The sequence below is a fragment of the Saccopteryx leptura genome, chromosome 6, assembly GCF_036850995.1.
Source record: "Saccopteryx leptura isolate mSacLep1 chromosome 6, mSacLep1_pri_phased_curated, whole genome shotgun sequence".
NCBI classification, from domain to species: Eukaryota; Metazoa; Chordata; class Mammalia; order Chiroptera; family Emballonuridae; genus Saccopteryx; species Saccopteryx leptura.
Window position 1 is genome coordinate 44909629 of NC_089508.1, and position 21347 is coordinate 44930975.

The 21347-nt window shown below is 42.3% G+C and overlaps 1 protein-coding gene across 1 annotated transcript in view; it reads left to right on the top strand.

Annotated features, from left to right (window-relative positions):
* Positions 1 to 21347, top strand: part of GCH1 (GTP cyclohydrolase 1) — a 60798-nt gene that overhangs the window by 21659 nt on the left and 17792 nt on the right. The window contains exon 2 of the mRNA XM_066342353.1: positions 14085 to 14194. Within this exon, the coding sequence (XP_066198450.1) occupies positions 14085 to 14194 (110 nt within the window). The remainder of the gene's footprint in view (positions 1 to 14084; positions 14195 to 21347) is intronic.

Sequence of the window (21347 nt, forward strand, 5' to 3'; positions counted from 1 at the left end):
AAAAATGCTCTAAAATAGAGGGGAATCTGGTTTCTGCCTGAGGTTGTTTCCCATTTCTGTATTTTATCTCATATGGTACCTCTCTTTGTTACTTCCTTTGGAAAACTCTCTCTTCTTCCCCTCCTATTCATTCTTAAGGCTTGGGTCAAATCTTTATCTTCAAAATAACCATATTGTTTCTCCCAGCCCATATTTTTTCCTTTATATAAACTATTGCTTTTGTAGTTTAGGTTCTAGTCATCCTCAAATATTTTTACACATAGGCCTCTTATTTCCTTAGACCTTAGGTTTCTTGAGGTACAGTTTGATATTTTTGTGTCCAGCTCAGAAACTATAGTACAGGACCTCTTATGAAAACTTGATCATGTTACCCTTGAAAATGATTTCTAGTGAGTTGGCTATAGGACCCAAATGGTTTCTTAAGTGGCTTTTTTAGAATATGGGTAGGACTTTTTTAAAATTTAAGATTACCATATTTTTGGCCCTGGCTGGGTAACTTGGTTGGTTAGACCATCATGTCAATATGCCCAGGTTGTAGATTTGATCCCCAGTCAAGACACATACAAGAATCAACCAATGAATATGTGAATAAGTAGAACAGCAAATTGATGTTTCTAACTCTCAAATCAATTAATAAATAAAATTTAAAAAATTTAAAAAAGATTATTGTTTTTTCTTATAAGAGGAGGGTTTTATTTTATTTTCATTTATTGATTTGAGAGAGAGATTGATTTGTTGTTCCACTTAATTATGCATTCATTAGTTGATACCTGTATGTGCCCCGACTAGAGATTAAACCCACAACCTTGGCACATCAGGATGATGCTCTAACTAACTGAGCTACCCAGCCAAGGCCAAGAGGAGTGGTTTTGTTTGTGCTTGTTTGTTTTGAGATAGGCAGGGAAAGAGAGAGACAGGAACATTGAGCTGCTCATGTATGTGCCCTGACCAGGGAAAATGAACTTGGCGACCTCCGCGCTCCTGGATAATGCTCCAACCAACTGAGCTATCAGGCCAGGGCTTAATTTTTATTGATTTTTGGAGAAATAAAAAGAGGAAGGGAGAGAGAGGAGAGGGGGAAAGGGAAGCATTAATTTGTTGTTTCACTCAGTCATGAATTCTTTGGTTGCTTCCTGACCGACCAGGGATCGAACCTACAACCTTGTTGTTTCAGGGCAACACTCTTAACTGACTGAGCTAACCCGCTAGGGTCAAGAGGACTGTTTTTTAACAAATTTGACGTATGTCAATCAACCCTTGTTCAGATTGGGCACATATCAAATCTAGTTTTGTCTTTTTCAATTTTCATGCAATGGAAAAACAAGACCATATATATATATATATATATTCACAAAATTTGGGTAATAGGCACTAGGTAGGCTGACAGTTTGCTTATAGGTGAGAAATCATCTAATAAAAAGTAATCAGAATTTTTTTTAACATCAGTGACTTTCATAATTAAGTGTTATTCTGGCCTGACCAGGTGGTGGCACAGTGGATGGAGCTTCGGACTGGGACGTGGAGGACCCAGGTTCAAAGCCCCGAGGTCGCCAACTTAAGCGCGGACTCATCTGGTTTGAGCAAGGCTCACCAGCTTGAGCTCAAGGTCACTGGCTTCAGCAAGGCGTCATGCGCGCTGCTGTAGCCCTCCCAGTCAAGGCACATATGAGAAAGCAATCGCTGAACAACTAAGGTGCCACAATGAAGAATTGATGCTTATCTCTCTCCCATCCTTTCTGTTCCTGTCTGTCCCTCTCTCTGTCTCTGTCACACATACACACACAAAATGTGTTATTCTGATTAATAAAACTTGGTGCTGACCTTGCCTTTGCCCACTGGGAGCCAGCCAGGGGTTCTCCATGTGCCCAGCATTCAGTGAGACGCGCTGCAAACCTATGGAGAGGACTTGGGCAGAGCTAGGTATCCAGGCTTGGACTGAGGCTGCGGCTCCTGGTGCTGCTCCTACCCACACAGATTTGTTCAAATCAAACAACTGCTGTAACACCTCCTACAACAACAACACCTTGACTACCCCAAAGCCAGTGAATGCCACCACCAAGGCAAGTGGTGGTGCTCTGCAGTCAATAGTTAGTCTGTGTGATCTTATTTTCTCTTCCACATCTCTGCTGTTAAGAGATTCAGGCCAGGAAATGTCTATACTTCTCCATCTTCTAAACCCAGTCCGAATGGCCTCTAGATATCCTGAGTGACAGGGAAAAAACAGGTTTTCATTGAATCTGATAATTCCACACCTAATTTTATTGACACAGAAGATGTCGAGGGTCCCAAATTTGAATGGTTTGAAGAGCACGTGCAGGGTTTGGCTAGATGATGAATGCTAGTATTAAATTTGCTGGAGCTTCATGTACAAGATGAGGAGGGGCATCTTCAAAATAGTTCAGAGATGTTTTACTTAAATGTAGCTTATGAAGTAAGGATACATGAAGCTCTACCTTGAAAATCAATACATTTTATATTATCTAGAGATAAAGGGTGAGATTTAGAACAGAGTCAGTTTCCCTTTGGTTTATTGAAGTTATAGGGCCATAAAACAGGTAATGCAAAATACTTCCATAGTTCTATTTATATGCACATTTGAGGGAACTTCCAGGTGTTTCTGTAAATCCTCGATGTATTGTTTCACAGTACTAATTTAATGTGGCTATAACTGTAGAGAAAGTTTTACATTGTTGTCTGACAATGTGGTGGCGCAGAGGATAAAGCAGCAACCTGGAATGCTGAGGTTGCTGGTTCCCAAACCTGGGCTTGCCCTGTCAAGGCACAAAGGAGAAGCAACTGCTATGATGCTTTCTGCTCTCCCCCCCCACCTCCAATTTTTCTCTGTAAAATCAATAAATAAAATCTTTTTTTTAAAAAAAGTTTTATATTATTAAGCATCACTGTTCTCTTGGGAACTGAACTCTTTGCTCTGAGCCTCTGGATTTGACACTGAATTTGACTATTTGTGTAGTAATTCATACGTGCCAGGGCATTGAGGGGTTGGAATCTACTCCAAATCCAAGCCTAAGAGTCAAGTTTACTTCTGTACTTACCACCTATTCCTATTTAACAAGAGCACCAGATTCATTTAGCTGAACGAATTAAAAAAAGTAGAAGTACACTGACCTCAACTAATTAAAAAAATGCTTTTTATTTCTGCATATGTTAAATACGTTTTACAATTTAAAAAGTGATCTGTTTTGAAGGCAAAATTGACAATTTTTTTTTGAGAGAGAGACAGAGAAGGGGGATGAGGAGAGAGTTGAGAAACATCAGCTAGTAGTTGCTTCACTTTAGTTGTTTATTGATTTTTTTTTAAGTGAGAAGAGGGGAGACAGAGAGACAGGCTACCACATGCCCCCTACAGGGATCCACCTGGCAAGCCCCCTAGGGGCTGCAGTGCTCTGTCCATCTTGCTCTGTTGCTTGGTAACTGAGCTATTTTTAGCATCTGAAGTGGAGGCTCCAGGGAGCCAGCCTCAGCGCCTGGGGGCAACTCACTCAAACCAATTGAGCTATGGCTGCAGGAGGAGAAGAGAAAGAGAGAGAAGGGGGATGGGGATGGGTGGAGAAGTAGATGATTGTTTCTCCTGTGTGCCCTGACCAGGAATCGAGCCCAGGACATCCACATGCCAGGCTGACACTCTACCACTGAGCCAACTGGCCAGGGCCTTGATTGCTTCTTATGTGTACCTTGCCCAGGGCTCAAGCCAACCCAGTGACCCTTGCTCAAACCAGTGATCTTTGGGCTCAAGCCAGTGACCTTGGGATTATATCAACAATCTCATACTTCAGTTGGTGACCCCATGCTCAAATTGGTGAGCCTGCACTAAAGCCATTGTGTCTATACTCTACCTAGAGACCTCAGGGTTTCAAACCAGGGCCCCCAGTATCCCGGCCAGTGCTCAATCTACTGTGCCACCACTGGTCAGGCAAAGTTAACAAATCTTAAAATTGAAAAGGCAAATATGTGAAGGAGCTAAAATAATAAATCAGATATTTGGGAAGTGAATACTGGAAGCTCACCTACATTAAATTCAGAAAAACTTTTATATTCTTTCTGTACATACTTTAAAAAAGCTTGTGACTCAAGGGAAACAAAAAATGTAAATAATTAGGGCTATATCAAATTGAAAAGTTTTTGCACAGCAAAAGAGACCACCAACAAATGGGAGAACATATTTGCCAATGATATATCTGATAAGGGGTTAATATCCAAAATTAGTAAAGAACTTATAAAATTCAACATTAAAAAATCCAGTTTTAAGACGGGCAAAGGATCTGAATAGACACTTCTCCAAAGAGGACATACAGATGGCCAATAGATATAAAAAAGGTGCTCAATGTCACAAATCATCAGAGAAATACAAATTAAAACCACAATGAGATACAACCTCACATGGCTATCATCAACAAATCAACAAATAACAAGTGTTAGTGAGAATGGAGAAAAGGGAATCCTCATGTACTATTGGTAGGGATGCAGATTGGTGCAGCCACTGTGGAAAGCAGTATGAAGTTTCCTCAAAAAATAAAAAATGGAACTGCCTTTTGACCCAGTGATTTCACTTTTGGGACTATATCTGAAGAAACCCAAAACACTGATTCAAAAGAATATACACACCCCTATGTTCACTGCAGTGTTATTTATATACAATAGCCAAGATTTGGAAGCAGCCCAAGTGCCCTGATCAGTGGATGAGTGGATAAAAAAGCTGCGGTACATTCACCCAATAGAATACTCCTTGGATGTAGAAAAGAAGAAAAGCTTACCTTTTGCAACAGTGTGGATGGACTTGGAGAGTATTATGTTAAGTGAAATAAGCGAGTCAGAGAAAGACAAGTACCATATGATTTCACTAATATGTGAAATCTAATAAACAAAATAAACCAACTAACAAAATAGAAACAGACTCATAGAGAGAACAGACTGACAACTACCAGAGGGAGGAGGGTGGAGGACTGGGTGAAAAGCATGAAGGGATTAAGCAAAAACCCCCAAAAAACCCCCCAAAAACAAAAATGCAAACTCAGAGATAGACAGCAGTATGTTGCTTACTAGAGGGAAGGGGAGTGGGAAGACATAGGAGAGGGTAACGGGGGCTAAAGGGTGACGGGAGGGGACTCGACTTGGGGCAGTGAACACACAATATAATATACAGACGATGTATTATAGAATTATACACCTGAAACCTATACAATTTTGTTAACCAATTTTACCCAATAAATTTAATAATTATTAAAGAAAAAAAGGCCCTGGCTGGGTAGGTAGGTAGCTCATTTAGTTAGGGTATTGTCCTGATATGCCAAAGTAGTGGGTTTGATTCCTGGTTAGGGCTGTCACCCTCTGACTTGGTGACTGTATTGAGGGTCTATGGTGAGGAATTGTATTGCTCACTGTTTGGTCTCGCTAAACAGCCAATTAGAGTCCCTTTTCATTTTCTCTCACTCCTCAAGAACCGATTCTCTTAGCCAGACTGGTTATCAGAATCACTTGGGTTTTTAGTTTTTATTTTATTTTATTTTTAAACCCCAATTTTATTTATTAGTTGATTGAGTCAGTGATTTTAGAGAGAAGAAGGTGAGAGAGAGAGAGAAAGAGAGAGAGATCAATTATTCATGGATTCATTAGTTGATTCTTGTGTGTTCCCTGACTGGGGATCAGACCCACAACCTTGGCGTATGAGGACAGCAATCCAACTGAGTTGCCCGGCCAGGGCCTGATCCTTTCTCCCTAATTATTTGTTACTAATGAATGGTGGCTTGCACACACCCTGTTGGTGCTTATTCGTCAGAGTTACAGATGGTTCTATAGCATTAATCTGTGTGAAATCTGATGGAATAAGTGAATGTAGGATAATAAGAAATAAGCCCATTAAAGGCTTTTAAAGCAAATGCATAGTTTATCAGATTGGTATGCTCTTTTTTTAGAACTGCTGTGAACCAGACCTTGTTACCACCATCTGTTTTGTAAATTTCATTTTTAGTTTAACAGCTGGATTGTGAAAGATATATAAAATTATTCAACTAAAAAATAAAATTTGGCAAGTATGCATCTTTTATTTTTTTTTTAAATGATTCTTTGAATATACACTGTTTTCTTCTTTAGCTAGCCTTCTAAGGCTCTAAATTCTGATCTACCACAATCTTTCAGAATAGTAAACTGAGACCAGAATGAGAGTGCTTTCGCTTGGAGAACTTTGAGAGGTAATAATATATATGATTGGCAGCCTTCAGTTTTATCAGTGAATAAATGGGAATAGTTTGAAACCGCTTCTTTTCCCTACCTCAGTGCGCTAGCCATTACTATGCATATCTCAAAGGCTTGACCAGTGTGTGTGGGAGGGTAACCATTGAAATTTGGTGTCAAATTCCAACACCCCAAAGTTGTGCAAGCCTGGAACCCGGGAGTCCTGTTAAACTCTGTCTCCAAAACCATTCAGTTACCTTGAGGCCCCTCTAGCCCAGGTCACAGTCTGCACACAGCTGGAATGAGAACTCAGGTCTCTGAACTCTCCTAATTCATTCCTTATACTTTACCATTGTGCGTGTTTCACTAAGAGCTAGTTAAATAATTGTGTTTGGATAGAAAGATTATATGTACAGTGGTCCCTCATCTATCGTGGGAGTTAAGTTCCAGAACCCATTTTTCGATAGGCGAGAATCCACGAAGTAGTGACCTTATATTTATTTTATTATTTATATATATTTTAAGGCTTTATCAACCCTCCCTACACTCTTATAAACCTTTCCCACACTTATTTTGCTTATTTTACTGCAAAAATAATGAAAATAATAAATATATAAAAATACCTAAATACAGCCCAATCCTGTGATATAGTATAAAATCCGCGATACAAAATTAGATATATAGAATTTTAAAATCTGTGATACAGTGAGACTGTGAAAAGTAAACCGTGATATGATGAGGGACAACTGTACTTCCATTTTTTTCTTTTCAGTATTTCATTAGCTTATAAATAAACTACAATGAACATTACTGCTGTGATCAGGAAAAAAAGTCTCATTTGATAAATATAACTTTGGCCCTGGCCGGCTGGCTCAGTGGTAGAGTGTCGGCCTGGTGTGCAGGAGTCCCGGGTTCAATTCCCGGCCAGGGCACACAGGAGAAGCGCCCATCTGCTTCTCCACCCCTCACCCCTCCTTCCTCACTGTCTCTCTCTTCCCCTCCTGCAGCCGAGGCTCCATTGGAGCAAAAGTTGGCCTGGGCGCTGAGGATGGCTCCATGGCCTTGCCTCAGGTGCTAGAATGGCCCTGGTTGCAACAGAGCAACACCCCAGATGGGCAGAGCATCGCCCCCTGGTGGGCATGCCGGGTGGATCCCGGTGGGGTGCATGCAGGAGTCTATCTGACTGCCTCCCCGTTTCCAACTACAGAAAAATACACACACACACACACACACACACACACACACAATAAATAAATAAATAAATAAATAAATAAATAAATAAATAAATAAATAAATAAATATAACTTCAAACTTGTCCCTCACCAATAGATGCCATGTTGAAGACAGGGCAGTTGAAAGGTTGGGAGTAGCTCACCAGCACTGTATTTGCTGAATGAAACATGCACATCAGTACTATGTTGAGGGAAGCTGGTACATTTATTTCTATAGTCAGAGCTATATATTTTTTCCAGCTTTATTGAGATGTAATTAACATGCAGTGTGCGATGTGTTGATTTGATACACTTGGGTATGGCAAAATGATTATCACCATGGCATTATCAAATATCTCCATCACATGACATAATTATCATCTCTTTTTTGTGGTGAAAACATTTGAGATTTACTCTCTTAACAACTTTCAAATATGTAATACAATATTGTTAACTATAATCAAAAAGCTGTGCATTAAATCCCCAGAATTTAGTCATCTTCTAACTGGAAGTTTGTATTCTTTGATCAACATCTCCCCATTACCCCCACCCTCCTGGCCGTTGTAACCACCACTCTACGCTTTTCTATGAGTTTGGCTTTTTTTGATGCTACATTTAAGTGAGATAGATCATACAGTTTTTCTCTGCCTGGCTTATTTCACTCAGCAAAATACCTTCAAGTTTCATTCATGTTGTCTTACCTACATTTTAATTATTTAAAGGCAACATGAGAATTTATCTGCCAACCATAACAGGAATGGAACTTTCCAAAATAACCAATCTTTTACCTTCTTTTCAATGCTTTGGCTCTTTCCTGCTGACAAACGTGCAGTTTCTGAAGTGAGTTCAGTGCCGTAGCTCAGTCTTCTCCGGCAGATGGTGGGAACGGTGGTCTGAACTCATCTTACTTTCTGCCATTATGTTCGTCTGTGGAGTGTTTCAGTTCAGGCTTATTTTGGCCAGTTTTTACAAATGTTTACTGTTAGCTTTGTCTTAAATGCAAAAAGCTGTGAGTGCTGGTAGTGAAAACAAGAGGCAGACCCTCGTCATGGAAATGAAAACGGAAACAGTCATTTTCTTCCCTCCTTTGATTTGCTTTAACATTACTATTGCTCTTACTTGTAGGACAAATTTTTCCAAACAGGAAATAATAAGCAAAATGTTTTAACACCACTCCCAGGGCAGAAGCCTTTGTTTGGTTTGCAGACTGATTTAAGAGGTTTCTGAAGGAGTGTGCAGCATTGCAGAAGCAGGTTTGTTTTACCTGTGTCATCCTCCTCTGCCACAGTCGTTCCATGCAAAGGTAACCCCAGTTTTTTGCCTTTTTTTCAGGAACAAAACAAAATTAAACAAAACAGGCCCTGGCTGATTGGCTCAGTATAGAGCATTGGCCCTGGTGTGTGGATGTCCCGGGTTTGACTCCTGGTCAGGGCACAAAGAAGAAGCAAGCATCTGCTTCTCCACGCCTCCCCCTCCCCCTTCTCTCTCTCTCTCTCCTCCTCCCACAGCCATGGCTTGATTGATTTGAGCACATTGGCCCCAGGTGCTGAGAATGGCTCTGTGGAGCCTCCCCCTCAGGTGCTAAAAATAGCTCAGTTGCAAGTTGGGCTCCAGGTGGGCACAGCATTGGCCCCAGACAAGGGTTGCCAGGTAGATCCTGATTGGGGTACACTCGGGAGTTTGTCTTTCTTTTTTTTTTTTATAGTTTTTTTTTTTTAATTTTATTTATTCATTTTAGAGAGGAGAGAGAAAGGGAGAGAGGGAGACAGAGAGGGAGAGAGAGAGGTGAGAGAGACAGAGAGAGAAGGTGGGGAGGAGCTGGAAGCATCAACTCTCATATGTGCCTTGACCAGGCAAGCCCAGGGTTTCGAACCAGCGACCTCAGCATTTCCAGGTTGATGCTTTATCCACTGCACCACCACAGGTCAGGCGGGAGTTTGTCTTTCTATCTCCCCTCCTCTCACTCGGAAAAGAAGAAGAAAAAACCCGACAAACAAAAAACACCAGCATGTGTATGAACACTTCAATTAAAACTTTTTTTTAATTAATGAAATGTCTCAGATATGCAAGAAAAAGAATAAAGAACTAGTTAATGTTCTAGAACATGCATCGAGTTTTAACAAATCTTAATATTTTGCTATAATCGCTTTAAAAAAATTCAGATCCTGTTACCCTCCATCCACAGAGTTAACCACTATCTGTAATTAGATCTCTGCTCTCATGCTTATTTTAATACTTGGATTTTATGTGTATATCCACAAACATGTAGTATTATTTCTATTTCATTTAAATGGTCATCCTGTATATATCTGTTACTGCTTCCAATACTTGCTATTTTCATTGGGCATTCTTTCAGGAAATTATAAATGCAGCTCTGATTCACTCGCTTTCAGCGCTGGTTCATATAAAACTGTATAATTGTAGACTGTACCCAGGCTGTGTAATCATTGCTCTGATGTCCATTTAAACTCCTAATATTTGCTAATATCAATAGTGCTGCAATAAGAATTCTTATGTTCCCTGGCCACCTGAGTTTCTTTGAGGCCCCTTCTTTAAATCTATTTTAAGGAAGTAATCACAGGGTAAAGACTGACACATTAATTGGGTAAAATGGAAGGTCTATGTTTAACTCTGGCTCTGTGCATGGCATATAGGACACTGTGTGGAAACCCCGAAGCCTTAAGCTACATTACTTACTTCCAAGGTTGGGAGAAATTAGGACACGTAACAGTGGTGCCAGGAGGTGGAATGAAATAAGTTCTCTATGCTGGTAGATGCAGCTCTAGTGTTGGGAAGGTTTGAGCTAGGGATTCAAACCTTTCTTTACTAAATCAGGGTGGGCTTAACTTCCTTAGCACCTTGAGTTGATTTCATTCCAGCCAAGAGCAAAGAGGCTTGATGCCTTTATAAGTCTTGCTTTCTGTGTTTTGTTCTCTCTTAATTCTGAAACCAGCAGGCAGACTCCGTTCTCTCTTTGCTACCCCTTAGGGTGGACGCCTATTCAGTGTTCCAAGTCTTCTTCCATTGTCTTTTAACACTGTCCTCCAGGAAGCAGCGTCAGGTGTGAAATTCTGGCTCTCTTGGAGATCTCTAATTTTTTGTGCCGATCACCAAACATCCTAGATAGTGCTAGTTCCTGTTACTACTCATTCAAAAAGAAACTCCACTGGACACAATTTTCCTTTTGTGGGAAATATCCCACAAGTTTCCTTTTACCTTCCCCGACCCCAGCAGAAACCGTTCCTTCATATATATTTTGTTTGAGTAAGAGCCTTTTGAAGGTGTGAAGGTTCTATGTACCAATACAAACCATGAAATATGTCAAAATAGGGCCTCTTAAAGTGTGGTTCCTACACTAGGAGCATTAGCTTCTTCTGGGAACTTGTTAGAAATGCAAATTCTCGGCTCTGGCCGGTTGGCTCAGCAGTAGAGCGTTGGCCCGGTGTGCAGGAGTCCCGGGTTCGATTCCCGGCCAGGGCACACAGGAGAGGCGCCCATTTGCTTCTCCACCCCTCCCCCTCTCCTTCCTCTCTGTCTCTCTCTTCCCCTCCTGCAGCGAGGCTCCATTGGAGCAAAGATGGCCCGGGCGCTGGGGATGGCTCCGTGGCCTCTGCCTCAGGCGCTAGAATGGCTCTGGACGCCCTGGAGGGGCAGAGCATCGCCCCCTGGTGGGCATGCCGGTGGATCCCGGTCGGGCGCATGTGGGAGTCTGTCTGACTGCCTCCCCGTTTCCAGCTTCGGAAAAAAGAAAAAAAAAAAAGAAGAAATGCAAATTCCCAGGCCCACCCAGAACTACTAAATCAGCTGCTCTGTGGGTGGGTTCCAATGATTTGTGTTTTAACAGGCCCACTGGGGGAGTCTGAGAACCTAAGCTTCAAAGTGTGTTTAAATAGGTACTGGGGTCATATTGTAGGCCTGCCTCACTGGACTTTCAGGAAGGGGCTAAATACTTGAAAGATGACTGCCCAGCAGGGTTTTTGTTGTCATTAATTATATAGGAAGGTATATTTTTATGCTTTTATTTGTGTATGTGTAATGTTGTTATAGGCAAACCTTTAGCTCTTGGAGGCTACGTTGGTTTCCTTTATTGGTTATAACCTGCAGCAGGAAATAGAAAGCCTGCCATAAATCCCTGTTTCCAGGGTTACCTTCTTGCTGCTGATAACAGGCAGGAAATTAAAACAATCTGTGATAGTGTTTTGTTCTTATTAGTCACAGATGGTAGCTTTCAGATATGTTGAAGCAAAACATAAATATAGTAGGGGAACTTTATTGTTATTGAAAAAAATGGTTTGGCTAGGTCAAGTTTATAGTCTGGGTTCATGTTACTGAAACGGGATGTAGGCAACATTGGTGTTCCGTCACCACACAAAGCGTTAAGGCATACGAGGGTCACTAATTTTGTTCTTTCTGGTTTAATTTTGAGTATGTAAAACATTTACATGATTTCAAAGTCTAAACTATAACAAATTATATTCAAAGATGTCTCATTTCCCTTCATATTTCTTCTCATCTTGTGCTGTCAGTCCTTTATGGGTAATCATTTTTATTTGCTTTTTGATTTATTCTTTCAGGGTTTATTTTTGAAGATAACCATAAATATGTGTATATGTTCGTATCTTCCCCCTTTCTATTATTCACACAAAAGTTTGCACATTATACTAAAGATTTTTTGTTTTCTTTTTTAAGCGAGAGGAGGGGAGATAGAGAGACAGACTCCTGCATGTGCCCTAACTGGGATCCACCTGGCAACCCCTGTCTGGGGCCAATGCTTGAATCAACTGATGCATGAATCAACTGAACTATCCCCAGCACCAGACGCTCAGAGCAACCGAGCTGTCCTCAGCGCTGGGGGCCAACATTCGAACCAATTGAACCACTGGCTGTGGGAGGGGAAGGGAGAGAGAAGGGGGAGAAGGAAGGGAAGAGATGCAGATCATCATTTCTTATATGTGCCCTGACTGGGATTCGAACCTGGGTTGTCTGTATACTGGGCCAACACTCGATATGCTGAGCCAAGTGGCCAGGGCCTTGAAGTAGCACTTTTTCAGGCCCCTTTTAAAGCTGAGATGACTGAGGTACAGAGTGCCTTGCCAAAGACCCGCAAGATAGTTAGTGATGGAACTGCATGCTAACTTAGCCTAACTCGGGGGCTAGCATTTTAATATGGGTCATATGGTTGTTGTCAAAGCTTAGAATGGGGATGCTCTCATTCTTTGCCAGAGAAAACAAACGAATACTTCCTATGTTTGACAATTCTCTTTTGTTTTTTTCTTTAAGAAATATTTTGTTTGTTTTTACATTCAGGAAGATTCCTTGTGTAACTAAGATTTTAGTAAGCTATGTATAGCAATAATATTATATTACAATCTTGGAGAAATCTGGGAGACTCTGGGGAGCACCAAGGATCTATTTTTAGACTTCTTTCAGAAATATGACTGCGGGTTAGGGAAGAGTATTCAGAACAGAAAACTGCTTTTGCAGAAGGAGTATTTACCTAAAGAAAGGCACCAAGCCTTCTCGCTGGATTTTATCACCCTCTCCTGACGGGTGTCGTGCTTGTCTGTGTTGTCTAAACCCCACCTGATCACTTTTGTTGACCACATTAATGACTTTTCTACTACACAGTCAAATGTGTCTCTGAAGAGCCTGACTCAGGGGATGCTAACTGTGGTTAAACAGTGACTCAATATCTGTGAGCCTCTATTCTAGTAGCGGTGGAGCCCTGAAGGTCAGGCTGTGTGGGTGGACGTTTGCACAGCTTCCCTGTGACTCACTCTGCAGCCTGCCTTTATGAGGGGAAATAGCTGTAGGTGGCTGCAAAGCTCTCCTCGTCTCCTCTGCTGTCTCAGCATGCTATGTAGATGGGGTCTCCCCAAGTCCTTGAAATCAAGCTACATTTCAAGCTCAGTGTCTTGAATGTATCTAGTCTCCCAAGCTATCCAGATATCAATGCGTTGTTTTTTTTTAAATAAAGCTTTTTTTTTGTTTGTTTCTAAATGTTTATTGTATATCTGGCCATATGTGCTAGAGTCCACAAGCAAAACACTGCTCGCCACACAAAGCCAAACTGGGCAGGCATCCATATACTGTTGTAGCATTTATTTCCTTAGGAAGGGAGGAAGGCAGCTATTTAGAGTGAGCCTGGTGTTTGCATACAATAACTAGAAATTTTATGAGAGTAGAAAATTATTGGGGAGATTAATGACAGAGGTGAAATGTATAGTTGTCTGGATCTGGCCTCAAGTCAGAAAGCTAAGGATTATTATATATTTTTTCTCAGATACGGTTTTCTACACACCTGTTATAGAGAAAGTGTTCGGTACACAAAATGTAAGGAAAAACGTGAAAGCAGCCAATTTTTTATCACCAGTAATAGCCCCTCTTTTGTTTTGTATAATTTCTCTCTCCTTCCCCTCCCTCTCTCATACTGCAAATATATTTGTAATCCTGCATTCTAAAAAAATGTAACACTATATCATAAGGATTTTTTCCCCCATCATTTAAAGGAAAAGACTTTGCTAATTTGCTGGGTAAAATAACTAGTTTTAATTTGCCTTCCCTTAATATTTTAGTTAGGACTAGTATGATTGTCAGTTTATTTACTTATGAGATGGTTAGTTTTTCTACTCTGTATCTTTTCATAAAATTGAAAATGTTACTAAAGTAAGCCTCTGATTTCAGATGTCCTAAACGATGCTATATTTGATGAAGATCATGATGAGATGGTGATTGTGAAGGACATAGATATGTTTTCCATGTGTGAACACCATCTAGTCCCATTTGTTGGAAAGGTAAGGTTTTTTTCTGTTGTTTCCTAACAATTTTAAAAATCACAATGAAGGTTTTAAAATTAGGATAATTATATTTAAAATTGTCACCTAATTCCTAATATTCCGGATATTTAGAATTACATCTAAAACTTGACTCTTCATCAACCTGACTAATCTAATAGCTTGAAATGAACAAAATAAAAAACAAAGTAGCAGAAGGCCCTAGAGGCTACTAGCATTTCACTGCAAATGCCATGTTAATAGGTTAAAGTAATAAGATTAAACTCTCCTCTTTTTTTTTTTTTAAGGTAGCTGCTGCAGGCTCTCAAAACCTTTGTCCTTTATTTTGACAAAATAATGTTTGATCCAAGATAGACTTTTGTGTAATATGACATGAGCAGTATTGATTGCAGAACTTCTTGTAGCAGGGTTATAGTATTAGTGGCGATATGGCTATGACTCCTTGGTGACAAAGCAGAATGCTTCACCTGTAACTGTTCTTGCTCTGCTTGCTAATTCCAGTTCCGCTTTTGTAACCCTTGCTTGCTTCTTGCATCAGCCTGGGCTATAGAAGGCCCCAACACACACCAGTCGGGGCTCAGACTTCGGAGAATTAACTTCTCTGAAACTTCTCTGAGCCGACCAGTGTAATGAACTGGTTCTCCAACTCTCCGAGTATCGCTTGGCTTCTTGAACATTCCAGTCTGTCGCAACATTTGGTTCCCTGACCAGGAAGCCAACCGTGCTGGTCCCTTGTGCCACTGGCCTGGCAAAAAGAACCACCCAGGCGGAGGGGGCCTTCTGTGTGAACAAGGCAGTGCCACCTGAATTTTCCATGGGACCTCCTTCCTGGAGGCCCCCCCACGCTGGGGGTAACTGGACCCAACCGGATTCAATGGAGAAACAGATTAACTCTTTTGGGACACGCATCTGGACAAAGATAAGGTCCCAGGATAAATCACCCAGTCTGGCCCATCTCCAAATGGAAGGGAAGCTTGATCACCTCCCATGGTCTTAGGATTGAGACACCAGATAGGGATCCCCTGGGAAAGGGGGAGGGGAATGTTATAACTTGTGAAGGAGTGTTTGTGGGAATGACTGACTGTGACTCCATGGAGAAAGCTATGGAGTCTGTCTGGGCCCTAACCTGCAGTTCCATGGTGACATCATAAGGCCTAACGGTGACTTGTCTCCTTTTTGGAAGACAACCAGGCCTGGGGTTTATATGAGTGCACCTTAGCCAAGACATGCCTTAAAGTTTCATGAGAGACACGGCCAGGTGAACAACTGCATGGCCTCTGGAAAGGGGGCTCCCAACCTTTGTCTGTTTCACCACTCCGGACATGGGAAGGATTGCTGGAAGGTCATATTTAGACTAGACATGGGGTCTGGTTAGTCCAAACCCACTGTATTAGATAGTGTGATTAGGAATTTTTTTTTTTCTGAAGCTGGAAACGGGGAGAGACAGTCAGACAGACTCCCGCATGCGCCCGACCGGGATCCACCCGGCACGCCCACCAGGGGGCGATGCTCTGCCCCTCTGGGGCGTCGCTCTGTTGTGACCAGAGCCATTCCAGCGCCTGGGGCAGAGGCCAAGGAGCCATCCCCAGCGCCCGGGCCATCTCTGCTCCAATGGAGCCTTGGCTGCAGGAGGGGAAGAGAGAGACAGAGAGGAAGGAGAGGGGGAGGGGTGGAGAAGCAAATGGGCGCTTCTCCTGTGTGCCCTGGCCGGGAATCAAACCCTGGACTTCTGCATGCCAGGCTGACGCTCTACCACTGAGCCAACCGGCCAGGGCCTGTGATTAGGAATTTTAAGAAGGGGTTTTCTGATGATTATGGCATGAAGTTAACTCCGGGAAAACTACACCCACTGTGAATTCAAGCGGCTCCTCCTTTCAGGTCAGGTGACCCTCGGAAGGAACCCTAGACTTATCAAGTGTCAGAGCAGTTTACTGGGTCGTGACAGGTAATCCTGGCCACGCAGAACAGCTTCCCTACATAGATTCCTGGTTACAGATAGCACAGAGCCTGCCCCATGGGTTCAGTTCTGCGTTAATAAGAAGGGGCAGTGCAAGGTCCTGGTAGCCCGCCCTTCAAAAGTAGGCAAGCCCCTGAAACCTGATCAATATGCATATTGGAAAGATTGGACATTGGAAAATGAATGCCCCAATCAGAAAGCAGGCCTCCGGCCCCGCTGCCAAAGCTGCTCAGTAAAGAAAAGGAAAATGTCAACCAGGACCAGTGGTCCAGGACTTGATCGGACTAGCTGAGGATGATGCTGATTAGGTAAGACTGGGCTCCATGAAATTAGGCCCCCGGAGCCCACAGTCAGCATGATGGTAGGGGGACAGCCAATGACTTTTATGGGAGCAGAACACTTGGTAGTTACCATGCCAGTTGCACCCTTTACCGAATGAGAAACCACCATAATTGGGGCCATGGGCACTCAAACTGCTCTCCCCTTCTGCCAGTCCCGAACGTGTCAAATTAAGGGACACCATGTTGTCCATGAATTCCTGTATCTGCCTGAATGTCCCATCCCCCTCCTGGGACAGAACCTGCTAACTAAGCTAGGAGCCCAAATAACTTTCACTCCCGGATAATCTGCCAGCCTAATTATAGGAACACAGGAGACCCTGATAATGTCTGTAACAGTTCCTAGAGGGGCCAAATGGAAGCCACACTCAGGAGATGAACGAGCAAAACCCTCCTGAACTACTAGAGGAGCTCCCATTAGTGTGGGCCAAAAAAGACACCCCACCCCATGTTCAAATGGGAAGACCCTCACATGGGCAGGAAATTTCAGCTAACCTGGACACGTCTGCCTCAGGGATTCAAGAACTCTCCCACCCTGGTTGGTGAGGCTTTGGCTGCGGACCTCACAGCCTTCCCCGGGAGAAGAGGTAAATTGTGCCCTCCTACAATATGTAGATGATCTCCTCCTGGCCAGCGACTCCCGAGAAGGTTGCTGGAAAGACACGAAAATCCTCCTACAGTTGCTGACTGACACAGGGTACAAGGTGTCCTGGAAAAAGGTGAGATATGCCGGCCCCGAGTCCCGTATCTCGGGTTCATCATCACTGAAGGCCATTGCCCCCTAGGACCCGAGAGGAAGCAAACAATCTGCTCGACCTCTAGACCCGACAACAAAAAGAAGCCCTGGGAGCTCCTAGGAGCGGCAGGGTTCTCAGGGAAGGCAAGACCCCTCTATGAGGCACTAAGAGGGCCAGAGGGGGAACTCCTAGACTGGGGCGAAAAACAGGAGACGGCATGCCAAGAAATAAAGACACTGCTCGCCAGTGCCCGGCGCTAGGACTGCCAGGTGTAAATCGTGAATTCAATCTCTTCATCTGCGGAAAGACCGTGTAGCACAGGGGTCCTCACCCTCACCCAGACTGTCTGAACAGCTCTACCCGGTGGCTGCCAGTGGCCCCCTTGCTCTCGGGACTAGCCACCACAGTGACACAAGTCAGAAAGGGCTGCCAAGCTCACCTTAGGCCAGAATTCTAAATATGCTTTTGCAACCCTACATGTGCATGGGGCAATTTATAAGGAAAGGGGACTATTCATGGCTGGGGGTAAAAAAAAAAATCAAAAACAAAAAAAATTCTTCAACTACTGGAAGCAGTCTGGAAACCCAAAAGGGTAGCAGTCGTACACTGCAAAGGACTTCAAAAAAGAACCGACCCAATAAGCTTGGGAAAGTCTTTCGCTGACCAAGCGGCAAAGAGGGTCTGCCTTCATGTCAACCATTGTCCAGGCAATAGCAAAGTATTAGAAATCAACTGGAAATTACAGGCTACATACCGGCCTCAGAGTTCAGGGGACGTTGAACGTATGACTCGAACCCTAAAGACCACCCTAGCTAAGTTCTGCCAGAGACAGGCCTCCCTTGGGTAGACTTGCTACCCCTTGCCATGTTGCAGGTCTGATACACTCCTGGACCCACAGTATACTCCCCCTTTGAAATCTTACACAGGAGACCCCCACCCATCATTAATAAACTGAGAGGACACCCCCCCCCCCCCCAACAGATAGGAGAATTAGGCCTCTCAACCCATCTCCAGCTGCTAGGGAAAACGCTCCATAAGATAGCCAGGATGTCCTAGAGAGGCCCCATTCCCCTTAGGACTGGGTCCACTCCTATCAGCCTGGGCGCATAGTATGGGTTAAAGACTGGAAACAACAACACTCCAACCTGTTTGGACAGCTCCACATATAGTTGTCTTGGCTACTCCGACTGCCATTAAAATTGCAGGTACAGCACCCTGGATTCGCCATATCTGAGTCAAAAGAGCCAACACGGATGACCTGCCAGAGACCTGGACCACTCACAGTGACCCCACAAAGCCATTACAGGGGATGCTGTGAAGAACAATGGGCATACTACCAGAAATTGATGAAGGGCCCCAACCAGCGGAACCCAAGGAACAACCAGGACTGTAATGACCTGCCCGCTGCCATTCCTGATCATTGTCAAAATCCTGACTCTAACTCTGGACATAGGACTAGCTGCAAGCGCTCCAGTGGATTGGAGTAGACGAGAGAGACTGTTATTAATAGTCACTTACGTGCTAATAGTAAGATGTGTTGTTAACTCTAAAAGTTTTGGAAATATTCTGTTAAAACAACTCCTTAACAAAATCCTAATCAAACTCATCCTAATAAGCCTCATCTTGCCACTAAGTGTCCCCACACCCTCATGTCCTAATGAGTGTTTTCAGACATGTATAGTGAGGCCCCATAGACTTCATTAGAGGGCATCAAAGGGGGGAATGATGTGGCTACGACTTTATGATGACAAAGCCAATGCTTCACCTGTAACTGTTCTGCTCTGCTCACTAATTCCAGTTTCCTTTTGTAACCTTGCTTGCTTCTTTTTTTTTTTTTTTTTTTTTTTTACAGGGACAGAGAGAGAGTCAGAGAGAGGGACAGATAGGGACAGACAGACAGGAACGGAGAGAGATGAGAAGCATCAATCATCAGTTTTTCCTTGCGACACCTTAGTTGTTCATTGACTGCTTTCTCATATGTGCCTTGACTGCGGGCCTTCAGCAGACCGAGTAACCTCTTGCTCGAGCCAGCGACCTTGGGTACAAGCTGGTGAGCTTTTTGCTCAAGCCAGATGAGCCCGCGCTCAAGCTGATGACCTCGGGGTCTCGAACCTGGGTCCTTCTGCATCTCAGTCCGATGCTCTATTCACTCCGCCTCCACCTTGTCAGGCCTTACTTGCTTCTTGCATCAACCAGGGCTATAAAAGGCCCCAAAGCCTGACAGTGGGGGCTCAGACTGGTTAAAACAAGAGAAAGAGTTGTTTCCTCATGTCTCCATGATTGTTGCCTTTATAATGTTAATAATTTATCAGCTTGGTTAAAATGACTCTTATTTTATATTTTTTCTTTCTTCATTTTTCCTCAGCACTTTTTGGTACATATGTGTATGCATTTCTATTAGGAATGGACCTCCGAGTGGAATTGCATGGTCATAGGGTATATACTCCTGCTTGTTTATTAGGAACTGATTTTAGTTTTCCAAGGTGGTAGTACCAATTTACACTTCATGTACCCTCATGTGAGTCCCAGTCACTTTACAACCCTTGCCAACGCTTGGCACTTTGATTCTTTCTGAGTTTAGTATCCTGATGTGTGTGTAGTGGTTTCTCTCTCTCTTTAAAACCTAATTTCAAACATATATGAGGATAAAAAGACTAGTATAATCAAGTTCCATGTTCACATCAACCAGCTTCAACAATTATTAGTAAAGGCCCTGGCCAAGTACCTCATTTGGTTAGAGCATCATCCCAATACAATAAGCTTGTGGGTTCAAGCCCTGGTCAGGGTCCATAAAAGAATCAACCAGTGACTGCATAAATCAGCAGAACAACAAATCAACGTTTCTCTCTCTTTCCCTTCCTTTCTCTAAAATCAGTGAATAAATTACAAAAAGAACAGTTATCAGTAAAGAACCAATCTTATATATACGGGACATTCACATTGGACTATTTGGAGGCAAATCTTAGATACATTATTTTTTCCATAACTTCTTCTAGTATATCTCTCTAAAAGATAAGAATTTTTAAGGAAACGTTACTCCAATTTGATTATCAACCTAAAAATTTAGCAGTAAATACTTTAACATATTAAATAATGCATATGTTATATATAAAGTATGTATAGACAGCATGAGTCTATCATTTATCATTAATATGCATCTGTAACATGATATTTTCATACTTATCTACAGTAGCACTAACATAAAATTAACAGTAGTTCCTAAATAGCATCTAATAACTAACCCATGTTTACATTTTCTAGTTGTGTCAACTGTCTTACTGTTGGTTTGTTTAAACCAGAATCCCAATAAGGGTCATGAATTTACATTGTATTTAGTTGTTGTGTCCCTTAACTCTTTTATTCTGAAATAGGACCCCTGCTCCCAACACCCCCAGCCCCATTGGCATTCTTTTACTGAAGATGCTGGGCCAGTTGTCCTGTATAGTATCCCCCCTTCTGGCCCTTTTTCTATTCAACCTCTGGATTTCTTATAAACTTGATTAGATTTAAAACTTCTATTACCTTCTGCTATCTGTGTTTGTGTTTTCGCTAACACTGTTTTAAATATATTAGTTAGTGGTGATTATCTAAAATGGACATTTAAATGACTTAGGATCTTTGGGAAGACCAAAAAGAGTACAAACACTATGCAAACTATAGTTCTGCATGTAAGTATAAAAATTTCAAGTGGTACCTGAGAAAGGTTTAACTCTGAAATACTTAACATTCTTTGGAATACTTAATGTTTAGGTGCTGCTTTTCCTTCTGCTGGCCAGGAGGGCGGCGCACAGTGCTAGTAGAGGAAAAGTCACTAGTTACAACTGGATCAGCTATTCAAGTGCACAGCAAATATTAGGTGAATAAATGCAACAAATACTGGCTGACCAAGATGTAAATAAGTCTATAATTTTATATTAGGTTAATGGATTGCTTACAAATGACCATTTACTTTTAGCCTTATAAGAGAACTAATGGTTTTTTTTATACTTAATGCACATGGCTCAAAGAGAAGTAACATTTACATATTAGATATTAATCAGTGCCTATTAAGATTATAGAAATGACTTTGCCTTATATTAAATGCTATGAGAACTTACAGATGCATATTGAGAACTTAGGTG